The sequence below is a fragment of the Drosophila busckii genome, chromosome 2R (genome assembly GCF_011750605.1).
Source record: "Drosophila busckii strain San Diego stock center, stock number 13000-0081.31 chromosome 2R, ASM1175060v1, whole genome shotgun sequence".
Classification (NCBI taxonomy): Eukaryota; Metazoa; Arthropoda; class Insecta; order Diptera; family Drosophilidae; genus Drosophila; species Drosophila busckii.
The window spans coordinates 21854797-21873450 of NC_046605.1; the positions used below are offsets into that span (position 1 = coordinate 21854797).

Genomic DNA, 18654 nt, shown 5'->3' on the forward strand with positions numbered 1-18654 from the left:
AAATCATATAAAATATAAGCTAAGAATTTTGAAAAAACTTTTCTGTAGTCACTATTAATATAGATAGGCAACTTTTTGCATCCCAATAATTTTTTATTAATGTGTAGAAAAAAATTTCAAGAACCTGCATTTTACAAAAGATACAATTTTTTAATGGGTACTTAATGGGTTAAGATAAATTTTGTATCATTAAAAGGGATTTTGAACACCTTTCCATTGATTCCATATGTCCATAAAGTTAGCTCAAATTATGAGTAAATTTAATTTTAAAGTATGACAAAATATATATGCCGACTAGTGTATTTTTTAAGCAAAACATAGTTTATCATGGTGGCAGACAATATACTGCAAAAACTATTTTCGTCGAATTTTTTTTAATCATAAAACACCTACTAATGTTCTTAGGTATCTTTACTGAATTGAGCTTGTCTGACTTTTCAAAGTAATTTTACCAAGCTAGATATAAATTTTTCATTACTTTATTTTTTCTGAAATTTAGATAATCTATTTTATACTGTTGTGAACTATTACTTATTCAAAAAAATAAAATAAAAAAGTTTTAAGCATTAAAATCTTTTTATTTGCAAAATTGTTTACTACACTGTTTTATCCTCGCAAGGACTATTTAATAAACATATAATTAATGTGAACATTTATATTTTAATTTTTGACTTATTTTGAAAATTATTGAACATAGTTCAATCGGGTTCATTTCTTTTTATTTACTTTTCTCTTGGTTTCTTTCTACTGAAATACAATTTAGACTTGACATATAATAGTTATTTTCATACAATTGTAATTACAAGTTAAGTGACATCAGAAATAATTAAAGGTATTTTTTTCCAATATACGTAAATACAATATTCAGTAGACATAAATTGTTTTCAATTGTGGTTTGAGTTCTGGAGGTATCACTGGTGCTGGTTCAGGCTTTCGAGCTACTAAGCGCTTGAATCGTCCACTAAACTGCTTACGAAATCCTTTAAACGTAATTTTGTCGTTAGCCATCAGCATATCCTAAAAATAAAAATAAGGCACACATACAGTAATTGAATCTAAAAGAAATAGATAACTACTTTTGAGCAACGAGTTTTAATATTACTTATATTAATGATATTGACAATTAATAATATATTGGTTTAAAAAAATTCAAAAGATTTACAATTGCAAATTAAACTGCCAATAATTATGGTTGATCACTGTTATAATTGTCACGGGATCTATATATCTATATTTAAAAACAAAAACAAAACTAAGTTTACATCGGTTTGACTTAAAACTGATTTACATATATGATTGATTTGTTGATTTAAAACATAATTGAGCGGTTCTTGGTTGTCAAAAACAACATTTGGATAACCTACATGTATACATACATGTATGTATGTACTCATACTCCTTGACTTATGCGCTATATTGTTCTGTAGTTATGAATATTCTGTAGTTACCTGGTTAATATGATAGATGTGAGGAACTGGCGCTTTTGGTGGAAACGTCCACTCAGCCACAGCTGTGTGTCCAACAGTAGCGATTGGAACAGCTCCGCTAGTCCGAACAAAAGTTACATGTTGTTTGTCTTTGCTATTGGTACTGATTGTCTCAATGTCTTGAGCGTTGGTGTTGTCTTCCTGCTCTGCAACGGAAACGTTGATTGGAGTGCGTATAACGGTCTCCGACTCCTCACGCTTACGCAATTTACTTCGTACAAGACGCATTGTTAATGTTCCAGTGCTACTATTGACCATTTCAAAACTAAATATGTGATTTGTCCCGTCAATCGTTTGCTTTTCAAAAACAGAAAAACAACAAGCGTTTGATAGCCGAGCGGTTAAACGATTCGCAAAATAAGACACCATACACAATGCGGTTCGACTAGAATTAGTATCGATTTTCTAAATGTGGGCTGTTATTTTTGGGTGGCTCATAATGTGTTAGTCTATATTTCGACTCGCTTGGTCTGTATAATATTTTTTTTATTGGTTAATATGGTATTTTACACATGTATACATATGTATATACATATGAATGTACATCACAGAACTTAGGCTTGTGATATGTTTATAAATACATACATACATAAGTACATTTGTATATGTATGTATGCTGTACAGCGTTTATTTGTATATATGTATGAATATACATACATATCTTTTAGATTGCTAATATTTTGTACAGCCTTTCGACTGTATCAATTGCTAACTGTACGCCACAAGATAGTACATTTGGTTTAATAATGTTATTATATGGATTGTGCTTTTATTTTTATTGCGAGGTACATATTTATTTAACTAAGAAACTGTAGATAAATATGTATGTAGTTTATATTTGTTTAGAGAGAACACAGTAACTTTCATTTTTTCGCCTGTGCGATTGTCAAGCAAATACGTAAGAATATCATTTCCTTTATTAGTTTATATACACATGAACACTGTATGCGTGTGTATAAATAAAATTGCACTATTTGTAGTTCACTTTTAAACTGCGATACGAAATATTGGACCTCACTTAAGTCACCGTAGTGTGTGTCTGAATAAGCTGTATAATATATGTACATACATATATTCAATAATACTGTTCGTCAGCCAACTGGTTCCTCTCTCTCTCTCTCTTGCTAAGAAAAAACAGCGACCCAGCGGGAACTCTAGCCTTCAAATAGATCTTGAATACGCAATATAGCTTACATGGTAGGTGTAATGAATATTTCCGTAAACATAAATAGAAATTATAAAAATTAAATGTTGATTAATTATTTAAAAATTGTTTTGCATTGTTTAGTTCTTAATTTAAAAGTATGTATGTATGTGCATACCTCAAAATCTATAAACTTAGCAGCAAATATGCAGATCATTAATTTAAAATAAATTTACCCATTAACGCTAACACACGTATATATTTGTTTCTGATAATAAATATCGAAATGAATCAATCCAACATCCCAACTAAATAATATTATTTTAGTTTCTTACGTATTTTTTTACATTTACTCTCGATTGTATGTGAAAAGCAAGAATACTTTTAGAATATATTAGGATAAAAATACTTGAAAATACCAGCTCCCTTTGAACAATGATTTTCACACAATTGAAACTCACTGATCATGAGCAGAAAGAAAACTCAAAAAGAAAACGTAAAATATCGATATTTACTGATAAATCATTTCAGCGCGGAAATTTCATTGGTTTACCAATCTTTTTGAACTTGGCTTTTAAGGGCTGTCACAGATGTAAATTACTCAAAGGTTTGTTTACCACTGCAGTGCAATGCACTGGAGAGTGTGCTTTTTTAATTGAATTTCTTATATAATAATGGATTTTTTATAATATATAAATATATTATATATAACATAACATATATTATATATAATATAACCGGCAACCAAATTAAGTGAAATTGCCTATCCTGACTGCGAAAATCAAGATCGGACTTGATTTCTTCAACGCAAACTTATTAAGCTGATTTGGCTGAGGTACAGCTATATAAATGGAATTGCAGCAGAATTTAAATTTGAGTTATTTCTGATGTTTTGCTTAAGTTGTCATTCAGTTGTGCAAATGTTGAGGAGAAAAAGGAATCTCCCACCCCATAAAGTATATAAAACTTGAAGAAGGATGACAAACTTAGTCGATTGGGCCGTGACTATGCGCATTTTTTTCCTATTTTAATTCAATCGTTTATAACCTTGAAAAAAGACTTACGGTGTCGTCACCTGATCGCTTTTATATAAAATAATAGGTTTTATTTTGAAATAAAATACATAAAATATCGATATTTTCTAAGCGATATATTTATTAAATTTTTTAAAATAATTATTCTTCGATACAATTAGGGCTGCCACAGAAATCACTAGTGAAATTGAGTTCCGCCACTTCAATAGAGGCGCATTCGGCTTTTTGGGATACTTGCCTGCTTTAGATGGAAGACGCTGTTGTACCAAGGCGCACAAGTCCTTTTCGCTGTCGTGTGCACAAAATTCTATGGTATTCTGATGTGAGCGCGATGAGAATAGTGTGAATAGCTTTTCTCAGAAAAGCTTCGCTTTTAAGCGATCGTTTGAAGGCATTATATGGGGCTTAAATTGTTATGAATATGTATATGAATCGTATTGTATATTACTAATTATTTATTTATAAATATTTTTACCTTATTTATTTATAATTATGAGTCACTTAAAAAATGTATCAAAAATTTATTAAACTTATTAATTAATAACTGAATTCCTAATAATTTATAACATTTAAACTAACAAATAAGTGTCACATATTCATACATAGTACATAGATAGTCTATTAAAACAGATAATAGATTATTTTAATTTTTATAATTAAAGTTCTTCAGAAATTTAAGAGTTCAATATAAAAAATAAATTTTATTACATAATTACAAATGTTATATTTACCGACATTACTTTTCCTAAGATTTATTATTACCATTTCTGGAAACATGGAAACAATATGTAAAGATGTTAATTCCATTTGTTTTAACTTTTTCGAAGTCTCAAAAATCATACAAGCGCAATCTTCTGGAAGAATTGTAAATAATCAATATTATATGAGCAGTGATCATAAAACTTCAAAATATCCAACTTCATCTGTCCATATTCATCATCATCATTATAAAGTAACTTACATGACAGAAAAACCTGTAGGCACGCGATTTAGACAGCCTGGAGACACAAATATAAATTATTTACAACAGCCAATAGTTTCGGGCAAACAAGTTGTCAGTAATTTCACACATAGTAGAGATCAAAGTCTATCCAGTTCTGGTAAAATCCAAAACAATTATTTATTAAGATTTCCTACAGTTAAGAGTCAAGTTCGTATTGATAAACTTGAAATATTGGGGAAGTCCCCAATCATCTTAGCTTCTGAAAAAGTGACTAATACCACTAAACCATTAATTAATTTAGTTAGTGTTAAGTCTACGTCATCTAATCCGAACGTCGTATATCAGGATGATTCCGCGCTGACAACCCAAAACCCAAGGATGGAAGCAAGTGATAAATTGGCGAATTCCTCTACATCTGAACACGAACATTCTGCATATAATGTACCACTTAACTAAATTTATTTAGAGCCTTAACGAAAGTAATTAAGAATGTTAAATTTAATAACATAAAATAATTATGTAATACAACATATTATGTACATATATGCTTAACAATTTCAATCCTTCGTGGTAAGGTTAAATGTAATAGATAAACCATTTTAAACTTTATTTTTTAAATGCTTGATTTCTTAACTTTTGCTTCTGTTTTCTAAGCGAAACAAGAGCCAGTTCCAACAAATCAATTTGATTAACACTTGAACTACAAATTGGGTAACATGATGGACCTGATGGACTGTCAAGATTACCCACATTTTTGGGATATTGCTTGGAATTCATATCTGTAAATACATACAGGGACTGACTTGACTCGTTTGGTGTGTTTTTCTGTAATATATATTTTAAAATTAATCATAATCATATTATTATATCTGAACGTATGAAAGTTACCTTTGGATTATATTTTGGTATTATTTCTGTATTATATTTATTCAAGCACTTTCTGACTTTAGGTAGACATTTCCATTCTGTACTTGCTACTAAAAGATCTTCGTTTCTGGGTGTAAAGCATTTGCAGCAACAAAGCACTAAAAATATAAAGATTCGAATAGGATTGACAGCCATCTAATTGTTACGCTTACGTAAAATAAATAAGCATGTTATTATAAGCGCAACTTCAATTATTTCCCAAATGAAGTCAACTTGATAATTCTTTGACTCACTGCAAGTGTCTAATAAACACAGCTCATTTGATTCTTCATTAGCTGGGCAGTGCATAAGTAGGCCAGCGCGTTTTATTGAGGAAAAACTCATTTTTTTGCAGACCTTGGAACTTATATGAGTTTCTATTTTTCCAATACATTGACAATGACATCTCCATATGCAAAAGCATCTTGAATGAGTTTCTATATCTATTGAGCGCTTCGAAACTACAAGAAGGCTTGATTTCAACCGTTTTGCTTTATTCGATTTCATTTCCTGTATGTTTGTTTCAATATTGGCCTTCACAACCACTAAAAGTAATAGACAATTATAATAGAATATGTTATGGATACAATATACTATTTCAAGAAAATTTCAAAAATTTTCCACGTACGTACCTTCGCAACTAAATTTTATATTTCTTTTCGTTCCCATAATAAAAGGCAATAGGAATGTTATAGTTTCGCCAATATTAGGATATAAGACTTTCCGAACAGTCGTTATTAAAGAGGGCGATCCTGTAAGGGGGCAATTGGATATGTTTATGGAGAAACTACGTGCTTTGTGACCTTTATTGATAATTTCGGCAAAAATTTGAAGTGCATCTTTAGTGGAAGCGTCAGTTATAATCCTGGATAATAAGACGTTTGAGGTAGTCTGATGAGCGGCATTCTCTCTGAAAGGCACTTTTATTTTAATATTAAAGGCTGTTAAAGACATTATATTGATTAATTATTTAATAACTGATATTATTATTTATATAGTGTTATTTGTAGGTTATATTTGAATGCTATATCCATACAAATACGATTTCTTATTATTGGGTGGACATTTTCACAAAAGCGACAAAAATCTGCAAAGTTAAAGAATCCGGTTAAAATTTGGAAATATTTATTCTTTATACTTCACACAAAAGCTTTTGTTATTTTTTTACACTGACATTTTCTATGAATAATGGAAAAGGCTATTATGGAGTTGTGCAAATGTATGTAACAGGGAGAAGGTGGCGTGTCAGACTCCAAAAGGTATTTGTATTTCGAATCAGCCCCCGTCCCTCGAAAACTCAACCACTATATTTAATTGTAAAATAAAAAAAATATCACAAAATCGTTTTGTCATGTTCTTTACTGATGCCGAAAATTTAAGAACGATCATATAAATAACATATTCACATTTTATTTTTCAATATAGACGACGCTTGCTGACGCGCCATAAGCACGTCGCTGCCGACACAGCTGTCAGCGTCGCTGCTGACGCTACAGCAAAAACAAACTGTGTTTAGTTGTTTTGTGTGTATCTGTTGTTGTTTGTTCATAATTTACTTTGTTAATAATTTTTTTTTAACACTATCTCAAAAAGTTATGCATTTTACCGAGGCTATTTACTCACGAATATAATTGAAGAATGTGGAGGATGCATAATTTTAGTTTTATATATAAATATATAAATTTTCTAAGTTGCTATAATCACTAAGCATACAACATATGCTTAGCGCTATAATGCAATACCATACATCGGTTTTTTCGTGAGGAAATAGGCTTGAAAATAAAAAAAATTTATATTTCAAAATTTCAAAGAGATTAAGAAAAAGAAGATTAAGGTAAAATTATAGGATGTAATTGGCATTTAAACAATTTTTTGGGCAAATAATCGGGAGAAAGCGGCACCCAACCTGTTTTAAATGAATGAATTGATAAATATATTCTGTTCCATTTGGAAGAGTCATATATTTTACTAGATTCAAGCAAAACTTCCCCAAAAAAAAATTCATCAAAATTCTGTAAAATATAAAATGTAGTTTTTTTTATCATCGGAGATTTTTATATATGTATATATATATGTACATAGTGAGAGGCCGATGTTAACAACGCGATGTTAACCCGATCCCTTAGTCTATCCGTAAAGGTAATGTTAATGCCAAAGACAATACAATTTTCTTTTGTTATAATTTCATAGCTCTTACCAGGCAGTCGATCGCCAAGAACATTGAAACACAATCTGTTACTATTGGGACATTTCGCCAAAAAGTTGCTTGCTGTATGCTTTTGTTGAATATTGGTCATCGCTTCTTTTCTTGGCTGTCTTAGCTTTCCAGTATCAACATTTGGTTTAGGGTTAAGAACATTTTTTGACTTATGATTTAGGAATTGCAAAATTGTATTCTTATATGCTTGCAAATCATTAAGATTCTTCGATGGATCAATGACTTTTAATTTATTAGTTAAATTAGTATTTGGCGAGTGAAGTATATCTTCATACGCTGTCAACAGTGCTGTCAGATTTTCGCTGAAAATTGTGCCTAACAAACTATTCAATCTATAATGGAAAATTCAGGATAAGTCAACCGTTGGTTAATTGGGTACTTGGAATATATACGTTATTGTTGAAGCAATCCTCCACCATGTGTTTTTTCTCTTTCGAAATATACGCAATCTAGCTGACATATAGGAGTGCGGAGTACTTATGTTAAAAATTGAATAAAATATACTTTGTTCGCTAGAATATTATAAAATAGTGACTATTAATTGATAATCAACATTAGTTTCCTGAAATAATAAATATATTTAATAATCTTACCATTTTGCAAAAGCTTTCTGTAATGGATGCGGGGCATGCTGTTGGAGCTTAGGAGACTTTCTCTTGCTCTTATAATAATTATTGTAGAAATTATTAATTTTCTTGCGACTTTGCAGATTCTTTCCGTTTGCATGTTGAGTCGTTGAAGTACCAATGATAAAAGGATTTGTACGTGTCATAGCTTTATAGACATCTGGGTCACTTTTTAAAAACATGTTAATACAGGCATTTGGCTTATCATTATTTTTTGTCAACCACCTGTGATTGTCTTCTTTAGTATGGTTTTCTCTCCATGGTATTTCAAAATCACAGATTTGAGCTTTATGTGGATTTATGCATTGTTTGTTAAAAAAGAATGTTTGTTTTTGCAGTTCATTATGTATTTCCATTAATCTATGAAGTTCTTTTGTCATATGAGTTAGAAAATAGACTGCTTATATAAGCTCATATTTTAACTTACTACTATTATAGCATCCATTAAAATGTTTGGTCTTATTGACATTATAATTGGTCCACTTAAATTGTATACATAAAATACATATTGTTTTATAGCTTGAAAAATATATAGGGAACGTTTTACTCACATTATATATATGTATGGGGTACATTGTCATAGGCTTAATGTTATTAACTAATACAACGTACGGCGACAATATCCTTAAATTTCGTCGGCTTAATGGATCATACGCTTCATCCAGAATTAAAAACGTTTCCTCATTATTCATGATTAGATTAGGAGCAAAATTTATGTTTAATATTAATTCAGACTCAAATGGCAATTTTTTCATAGTGCTACTAGGACACCTTAAAAGAATAGCATTAATTGTACAATCACCAACACTTTTTGCCAGTGAAAAAGTAAGCAAGCTTATTAATAGAAGCAATTGCGGCAAAATAAATTCTCGAACCATTTTTCATTATTTTTATGAAAATAAGGATATGAAAATAAAAATGTAAATAAAAAGTGATACAAAATGCACAGCACAGCTATGTAAGCAAAAACGTTTACGAATCTTATCATATAATTATACATCGCTCAAGTTACCTCAAAACAGTAGCGAATTGCCGAAACCATAACATACATTATCCTTATTCGCGGGAGTCACAGACTTTCAAACTAACCTCAAATCATATATGTTCATATGCACGAGATGATTTTAGGTTACACAGATCCCTGTTCGACATGATTTTACAATTCGGGTCAGAGATTTCTCAATGTTACAAGCTTTACATTCATAAAAAAAATTAATTAAATAAATAAATCAATATATTTCAATATTATAAATGTTTAAATTTGACTTTGGCAAATAATTGTAATGAATAATTGACGTTCGGTTGTTTTTACGGATGTAAAACGTTTAAATTTAGACGGTCCATAAGCCATCAGTTTTTAATACTGTTGGTATTATGTAAAATTACAACGTATATGTAAGCAATACAAGTTCGATATGGTTAAAGCAACTCATACAAGCTTTTGAAAAGAACAGCAAGCTGTCCGCGTACAGCTATCCAATTAATATAGTTAGTCTCTGAACAAACTCTTTATAGAAAAGCCTGCGTTTATCCTAAAATAAAATAACAATAAATACTCTTATCACGATTTGCGTAATATTAGCTTTTTTAAAGGGGTAAGAACAACCGTACACCAATTATTAAGTCGAGTGTCAGATTAAATAGTTTACGTCATGAATATTTTCGCAAATTAGAGCCGTTCTTCTTTGTATTAAGTATTAATAGGGGTTTGTTTCTTGATTTTTAGACTCCTCGGATGTACTGCATATCTAATTGTCCGTCGAACACTTGAAGGACTCGGGTTAAAGCCGTTTATTTCGCGTCAAAACATTAATATCATGAACTAGTCACCATACTCTCCAGATCCTAAAGTTATTTTTGGAACTGACTCACACGTAAAGTATACGAAGGGGGAAAGCAATACGAAGATAAGGAAAAATTAACAGCCGATATCGGACGTGCCTGGAGCGAGATTTCCATCATCTACATAAATACGTACATATATTCCATGTATCATTATGTAAAGGACCGGACATATGAAGCTGTTACTAACAACGAAGGCAGTTAACATTACTAAAATTATTTTTTGTTTATTCATAAATTCAAACATGAATAAGCCTAAGTGCGTCTATTCTATTAACCAAGAAAAAAGTTGCTTATTTGGAGTCGCTTTTATAAAATGTTTAATAAACACAAATTTGTTAAATTTTAATAAACATTCGAATATAATACTTGAAGAACCATTAAATGCCCAAGGTTTTTGCATATCAACTTTTTTTCAATTATCATTAATGTAATAGTTATTAAGGAATTTTGAACGTAAGTAAGAGTGCGTCTAACCTAAGACTAATAGTGTATAATCAACACTATTATTTTTAAAAAATAATTTAATGATAGTAATTGTTATTTAACAGCTATGTAATATAAGAGAACATACGGAAAGCTTTAAGTTAACGGCTTTTTTATTTAAAAAAAGGTAGTCGCTGCATTCTTGTTTTCGAAAGTTTTCCTTACTGTTAATTTCGTAAGCTTTTTGTTAAGTTAGTACTCTTATCGTAAGCTTTTTTAGCCTGTAGCAAATATTTTGACTGTAGCCTAACACAAAAGTATGTGGAAGGAACTGAAAACAACAATTCTTAATTCGGCCGTGTATATTGTAATAATATTTTACAACAATTGCATTCTAAATGTATTAATAAGATAATAATAAGATATTAGCGTACCAAAAGATTGTGTGTATCCATGAAAATCTTATGCAAGTATAATTGAAATTATACGTATGTACTTGCATGTGTAGGTACACATCTATTTATGTCATCATAGTGAAACAAATTATTGATTTAATGCCTATCATTTTAGCAATGCGCTAGAAATATGTACGTATCCATATGAGTACATAAGGCCATAAGAATATTTTTACATTCATGTGTATATGTAGAGTCAGTCCAAGACTCGAATAGAATACAAAGTATATGTATTTTCGAAACAATGTAATTATTACATCATGTTTTTTCAGCACATCCTGAACCATGACGACCGAGTTTAGCTCGCGTAACACTTTTCGCAAAAATGGTATTACCGGTCTGAGCAACAACTCTCGCAATGTTATTACATCGGCCAACCCCTCCGGCGGAAGCAGCGCAGCGTTGCTACAGAAGCAGCTGTCATTTAAAACACCAATTGGCTCAAGTCAGTTTGTCAAGCCTGATGAAATTGAAATGATTGATTGCTCAAACTCCGAGAACTTGGCAGGTCGCTATAACAAGGTTTTACGATTTATATAGCAAGAGTGACCAAAAGTTCCAAGATTTTTTTTATGATTTGCAGAACAATATTATTGGCTGGATATGTTGCGCGCCCTGTATATGGCTCCGTACCTCTGCTGCAGTTCACAAAATGGCAATAACGTCCGCAACTTTATTAGTCACCACCTTGCTTGTGGCTTCACCGATTTTATTTTTAATTAGTACAGCACCGTCACCTTTACCAAGAGATTGTTTCATGGAGGGTGATACATGCTTACCCACAAGCTCTGCACCTCCGGAATGCACTGAAGCAATCTGTGAAACTGTATCTGCAAACATTCAGGCAAGGCTTAATTGGAATAAGGACCCATGCTCCGAGTTCAAGAAATTTAGCTGTTGGCAAAGCACTACAAACCAAAGCAATACAAACCTGATTGACATGGGCAGTTCCCAAAAGTCTGTTGATATTCAAATGCAGGGTAAGTTATAGGTTACTACAACAATATTAAAATTATTGTTTCCTTATAATCTCGTAATCGTTTTAGCTCTATTACAGAATTCAAGTATGAACACGAATTTTAGAAAACTTGGAGATTTATTTCAGAGCTGTCTTAAACTGTCACTAAACTCAACAGCTATTCAACGCATATTTTATAGACTAGGAGGGTACCTAACTATTGGCACCCTGGGCCCCTCGTCCATTGCACCTCTCGTATCGAAAATATATGAGCTTGGACCAAGTCCACTTGTTGATATATATTATGATCTCAGTTATGGCAGACGACCGCATATACTTCTAATAATAAGTGGACCTAGTACATCATCGATAATTTTAGAGGTTTGGGAATGATTAATCTTGTACTCCCTATTTAGATAAAATTTTACCCTCTGAAAACAGAATAAAATACGTTGGATGAATCCAAAAGCTCCACCTAGTCGCCTTCGACAAGGCGTCCCAAACCTTTTACTAGACTTAATAGATCAATTTTTACCAAAAGGCTTATCTTATGCTCAAAAAGTATCAGAGAAAGAGACGATTTTTGAATTTATTAAGGAACTTAATAAAGTAAGAATTATTCATAATGAAAAGATCAATTATTAAAATTGCTTCAATATTTGCAATAGCTGCAAGTAGAACAATCTCGCCGTGGATTTTGGGATAGTTCCGTTTTGTACAATATTACCAGTTTACAAACTATGTACCCAGTTGTAAGTTTGTTTATTAAAGTAAATTTAATCTGATAGTTTAAAAATATTTTTAATTGTCCTTTAGCTTAACTGGACTCTACTTATTCCCAAAAACTGGAGTGGACCTATAGTTGTACGGAATGCTGATTATCTGAGGGCACTGCAAGCTTTCTTGACCAAATATCCATCTCGAGTGGCACACAACTCCATGCTCTTATTAAGTACACTCGAAATTTTACCAAGAGATTATCCAAATGTGGAGGTGTGCACACGATCTACAATATGGGCATTGCCAGATCTTGCATCAGCTTTATATATTGCACAACATTATTCTGATGATTCTAAAGATATTATAAAACGTGTAAGTAATAAGATTTTAAGAAGAAAATATTTTCTCAACGCAAACTATTTTTAGGCCGACATTATCTTCAAGTCGCTTAAGGCTCACCTTAAGAGGGCTCCTTCCTTAAAGGGTGCCGCCCTAGTGAAACTTTCAGCACTCAAAATACAATCGCAGACATGGGAAGGATTTACTAACATAACAAAAATTTTAAAAACACTAGATTCTCTGCAAATAAACTCCGATAGTTGGCTAGAAAACATTCTAGAGATATATAAAAAGAACAAGCTTGTTCCGAGCACATTGGTAAACTCTGAATCTAGTTTGCATAATGCGTAAGTTTCCTTTTATTAATATAATTCGCAATTTGATTTAAATAATATTTTTTCCCGGTTTTACAGATGGGCATATCCTATTGTGTCAACTATATTTTACGATACTTTAAGTCATTCGATTGGTGGGTAAATTGCATGCAATGATAATCATTTTATGCGTACATGTTTTTTTAATTTTATATAGTTGTTCCCTTGTCTGTGATGTTAATCCCATACTTTAACGCCAAGTTACCTCCATATCTGCATTATGCTTCAATTGGTGTTTCTATAGCAAAGGAAATTTTACGCTCAATTACCAAAACCTTTGACGATAAGGCGATGCGTTGCGTCCCGCACTCTGTGAATATATTTTCAAACTATAGTCGCATGGATATTTTAATACACTCTGGTGGAATGCAGATTTCATATCATTCAATGCTATCTTTGACGGGCCCAATTAAAGGCATGGCACGCCTGCCTGGACTCAACTTGACGCCAACGCAAATATTTTTCCTAGTTTCTGCTCAGGAACTATGTGCTGAATCAAAATACATGGGAATTGACACAAGTGCTTCTGAGTTCGATAATATGTAAGTCTTTAACTGCGGTGAGATTAATTTAGTAGGACTAACATTTTTAATTACAGATTGGGTTGGCTAATTGCCCAAGGGGGTAGCGCAACCGAAGTTTTTAAATGTCCATCGGGATCTATGATAAATATACAAAAAACTTGCAATGTTCTCTAAATACACAAAGTTTAAAACACAACTCTAGTAATTTACCAAACTAGAATAATTTAGATCCAAATAATCTTATTTAGGACTGACAACACATTAATACTTTAAAGATCCAAATATCTATTTCAGATATAAAAATGTAAATAGACTGTTTACAATAAATAATTATTCGTTGTTTTTGTTTTGAGCTTGCAAAACTGGCTTATCATTAGGGTGAAGCGACAAAATATCAGTTGCTCGGCAAATAATACATATATAAATTCTATGGAAATCTTTAACCTTCTTGTAAGACTTTGTTTTAGATGCAAAGTTGAATGGTAAATTGTAACTCTTACAATTGGAATCTTTCCTAGGTAATGATTTAGTTGAAATTTCAGTTTTTTATCGCCGTTCGTAAAAGTTCTTTTCTGAAGCAACTTACAAGGAGACACCACGACGTTGGGGTCACCGATTTGGCTGAAATTTGGATATGCTATAGCCCTAGGCCTATTTAGTGAGAATGTAATATATTATGACGCGACGGCCAAGGATTCGTCCTTAAAACATCCTTAAAGTTTTACATTATTTTACAAATCACCACGTCGTACGAACTTCAATTGTCGAAGTGGCCCCGTGGGTAGAGTAGTAGATCTAAAGTAGGAGATCCGGTTCGATTCCCGGTTGCTGCTGCATGCTAGTTTTTTTTTTTTTTTTTTTTAATTTTATTTGCAATTTAATAATTTCTTTAGTATATATTTTATACTCTTATTCACAAAAATCATATATGACATAAAAACAAATATTTTCTTTGTACCAAGCGCATGTTATAAATTCAGCAGTTAAGTTAAGTTAAGGCGTTGTACTTTTTCGAGCCCAAAATTATTTTCTTTCTATTTGTTAATTGAAAATAATAGAAAAATATGCGCAAGAGAAGACTAGAAAAAATACATGCAATTATACACAGCCAATTGTCAGCACCGGTTTTTAGAAACATGCTTCAATATGGTATAGCAAATTTACGACCGAAAGAAATATTTTCAAAAATGGTAATGAAGCTTGTTTCTCAACAGAAAAGCTTTGCAAAAATTCTGAATTTATAACATGTGCCAGGTGCACAGAAAATCTGTGTCTTGTTTGTGACAAATATTATTTCTGTGAATAAGATTTAAAAACTATGTACTTATAAAAATAAGAAATTAAATTGTACAAAAAATTAAATAAATAGATCCTGGTCCTCTACTCACTATGCCAGCTTTGTGATTATTTAACTCCTAGTGCAAAATTTTAAGGACGTTTTAAGGACGAATCCGTCGCGTCAGAATATTGCACATGCATACTAAATTGACCTAGGGATATAGCAAATCCAAATTTCAGCCAAATCGGTGACCCCAACGTCGAGGTGTCTCCTTGTTCGATATTTTTTATAGAGTTTTGGTAAAAAGCTCTTATCGGTTCGACATGTACAACACGTCATTATCGACAGGTGATAATGACATATTTATTTAGACAAAAATAGTGTTTTTATTGGGTTATAAATTTTATTGTGCGTGTTTGGATTCGCAGCCGGCTTAATCAAAAGGCTTACGTTTTAAAGTATTCTGTTAAGTATAGATATGCTCTGCAATCAACGTAATCCATAACTGTTTGTTTTTTCACCTTTTCATCATATTCGTACGCATTAAATGCTTGCCCTTGCCCTGTTGACAAGTGCATAAAATCGTTGTGCTAAGTACGGCAATTCGATCCCATAGACTACGTCTAGTCTCACAGCATACATAAACAAATTAATAAATGTTATTTGAGTTATGTTTGTTATACTGAGCCGGTTGCCGCAGTTGACGTTTATTTTACAACTGAATTCTTAAAGAGCTAAAGATACAATTTTATTATATCGGCTGCTTAGCATCTCTGTTTAGCTTTCGTTTCCCACGCTGCCGGATATGTTGAACACCTGGACCAGTGCTGTCACCTGTGGCCGGTGTAACAATATTAGCGTTAGCTTAAACATATCGCTTTATGTTTTTGTCTACTCGAGATAAATAAATAAAATAGTTAAAGCCCAAGTAGGGGCTGCTGGCAATAAAATAAATCGTGAAAGCTAAAATTAATTGCTGCCAAGAAGGCAAATAAACTTGCAAATTTAAATATAAACGAAAATACTACTCATACTGCTCATACAAAAGCTTAGGTTTTTGGTATTTTTTTGTGCAAATGTATGTTACAGAGAGATGGAGGCGTGGCAGACCAGACAAAGTGATGGAGAGCGGGGTGCGCTTGCTGACTTGTCATATGTTGTCCACTTGTAGATATTTTTATCAATTATTTATAATATGGCTTGAAAGTAATTATAATTTTGCGTTTCCAGACTGAAGAATGTAGAAATTTAAGTAATATCATCTTCGTTGTTGTCGTTTAAAGTGTCATTGTTTTTTTTTCGTGTTTTAGATCTGATTGTTTATTTTTTCATAAATCAAATTAATATAATAACGATGTACATGATACCGAAAACGGATATTATTAGTAGTATTGTCGCTTAAGTTATAGTTAAATTCCATAAATATATAAATTAAAATCTACAAATTTGGGTTCAGTTGCTGATGGTGTTTATGTGTGTTTATTTGCAAAAAAAAACAAATTTCGGAAAAGGCCGCATACGTTACGTTATTGTCGCAAATATGGCTCGATATATACTTTATGGGATTTGCCATTTTATGTTACATAAATTGTCAAAAAATTTTTCATACATTGGAACTTAAAAAAATAAATAAATAACAAAATACAAAGGTGACGCTTAAAACTAATTGTAAGCTGAATTAGGTTACTTATAAATATTACTGTATATGGGCATTTCCAAAATCGTACACGGGGCATTCAAGTTTTAAAAAGAGTAAGCTATATTTCTGATAAAACGCGTAACATATATCATTTAATTAGCTTTTTTATTTGTGTAAATGTTGACTTTGAGAAATTTTTAAGATAATGGCAAAATTCAATTTATATAATAAAACAACATGAAATGGATATATTCCTGATTAAATATTTATAATTTCTTAAATACAGTTTTGCATGGAACTATTCTGGCCACCTGGTGAATGAAAGGTAGAAAACGTACTCGTTAATAACTTTATGAGGGTACGGAAAAGTCTTACAGCAGGACAAACTTTAAATAATCACAAAAAACACATTTTATATCTCCAAAATTTTTGTTATATATTGACTATGTTTGCAAAAGAAATTTGCTGCAATTTAAGCAAGTAATTTAGATGTACTGATAAGAAATGTTGTTTTACGGTCGCGCACGAGACATTGCACTAAGCGATAATGCAAATCAACATTTTACTAATATTGGTTATCGCTTGTGTTCTCTTTAGACTATTTGTATTCTCTAAGAGATTTTAGAAAGTAAAGGTCAAAGAATAATGCTTGTTATCGAAAAAAAACATGCCCTAAAAACATCATAAAGACGACAGGAGCAGTACACGATATAATACAAGAAATGTAAAACAGTTTAATAAATTGTCTTATGACTAACTGGAGTTTTCTATGAAAAGTAAAAAAGAAAGTTAACAACCAGTTATAAAATCTAACTAATCAAAAACTTTTTTTCTTTTTAGCTCCAATATACGACTAAACTAAGTTTCTTTCCGCATCAAGACTACAAGAATTATTTTCCTAATATCTCCTGAGTTTTTACCCTGATCTTCTGCATTTTAAGTTAATTAGCCTAAAAATAATATATAATTTGATACAAATAGTATCCAAATAAACCAACTTCCCAATTAAATAATTTAAGAACCTCGTAATTTTTGAAATCAACTACAATTAAAGAATTTACAAAGGTTACTTCAAGGCACGTTAACTGTCCATAATAAAATTTGATTCCAATCATTCACATATACAATTGGGGGAACAAGTTATTTAGTGTATTTCATTAAGTTATGTGAACATTATTTTCGCAAAATAGAATATAGAGATAATGAAAAACTAAAAATTCATAGACATTTTTCATATATTTTTGCACTAAAACATAAATTTCTGTGTTTACTAAAAAACGAATTTTGGATGTTCCTCGCATAATTAAGGGATGTATTAAATGAAAAAACTTGAATTTTGGAGGGTAGTAGACTTTACTGTAATAGGTATTTAATCATTTCAAACTGAAAACCGACACGAAATAGACATTTAATTATTTGAAGTTTCAGTTAAAACCTGCATACGGGGTGCCATATGCAAAACTACAAATTTGGCCAATCCTTTTACATTCTAGAGATATAATGTAGTTGGAGACTAGCGAAGTAACCATTCTCAAATGAATAAACATTATAATGACTGAACCCAACAAAAGGCGTCACTAGCCAATTAAATTAAAAAGTCTTGATTATAGTTTTTCAAAATCGATTTAAACTAGTCAATATCGAAATGGTGTAATACAATACAATTTGTATGGGCCCTGTTTTTTATAGAGCAGCTTCTAGACAGTAGGTCCACCTACCGCCAAATGACGCAAATGACGC

The 18654-nt window shown here is 31.4% G+C and overlaps 3 protein-coding genes across 7 annotated transcripts; 1 reads left to right on the top strand and 2 right to left on the bottom strand.

The window, feature by feature from the left end:
* Positions 1-652: 652 nt before the first annotated feature.
* LOC108601911 lies at positions 653-2886 on the bottom strand. The gene is given in 4 exon segments (XM_017989889.1): positions 653-922; positions 925-1017; positions 1449-1633; positions 2868-2886. Coding segments are annotated over 4 exon segments (378 nt in total). The 5' UTR covers positions 2872-2886; the 3' UTR covers positions 653-826.
* A 2274-nt stretch (positions 2887-5160) lies between these two features.
* Positions 5161-9236, bottom strand: LOC108602045. Of its 2 annotated transcripts, XM_017990053.1 has the most exons (8): positions 8910-9236; positions 8326-8840; positions 8125-8244; positions 7712-8064; positions 6147-6455; positions 5688-6059; positions 5497-5633; positions 5161-5433 (listed from the first exon to the last, which is right to left on the bottom strand). In XM_017990053.1, the coding sequence occupies exons 2-8, from the start codon at positions 8736-8738 to the stop codon at positions 5215-5217; spliced, it is 1923 nt and encodes a 640-aa protein (XP_017845542.1). In that variant the 5' UTR covers positions 8739-8840; positions 8910-9236; the 3' UTR covers positions 5161-5214. The 2 variants fall into 2 exon arrangements, with proteins under 2 accessions (XP_017845542.1, XP_017845545.1); XM_017990056.1 differs by lacking the exon at positions 8910-9236 and having other exon boundaries at positions 8125-8266; positions 8326-8398.
* Positions 9237-10913: 1677 nt separating this feature from the next.
* LOC108601858 (endothelin-converting enzyme 1) lies at positions 10914-14300 on the top strand. 4 transcript variants are annotated; one of them, XM_017989810.2, is made up of 11 exons: positions 10914-10993; positions 11354-11603; positions 11665-12061; positions 12128-12420; positions 12481-12648; positions 12708-12791; positions 12856-13131; positions 13186-13445; positions 13512-13567; positions 13630-14014; positions 14071-14299. In XM_017989810.2, exons 2-11 carry the CDS (start codon positions 11367-11369, stop codon positions 14168-14170), a joined length of 2256 nt encoding a protein of 751 aa, XP_017845299.1. In that variant the 5' UTR covers positions 10914-10993; positions 11354-11366; the 3' UTR covers positions 14171-14299. The 4 variants fall into 4 exon arrangements, with proteins under 4 accessions (XP_017845299.1, XP_017845301.1, XP_017845303.1 ...); XM_017989812.1 differs by having other exon boundaries at positions 10928-10943; positions 14071-14300; XM_017989814.1 differs by lacking the exon at positions 10914-10993 and adding an exon at positions 11114-11130 and having other exon boundaries at positions 14071-14300.
* The last annotated feature ends 4354 nt before the right edge of the window (positions 14301-18654 follow it).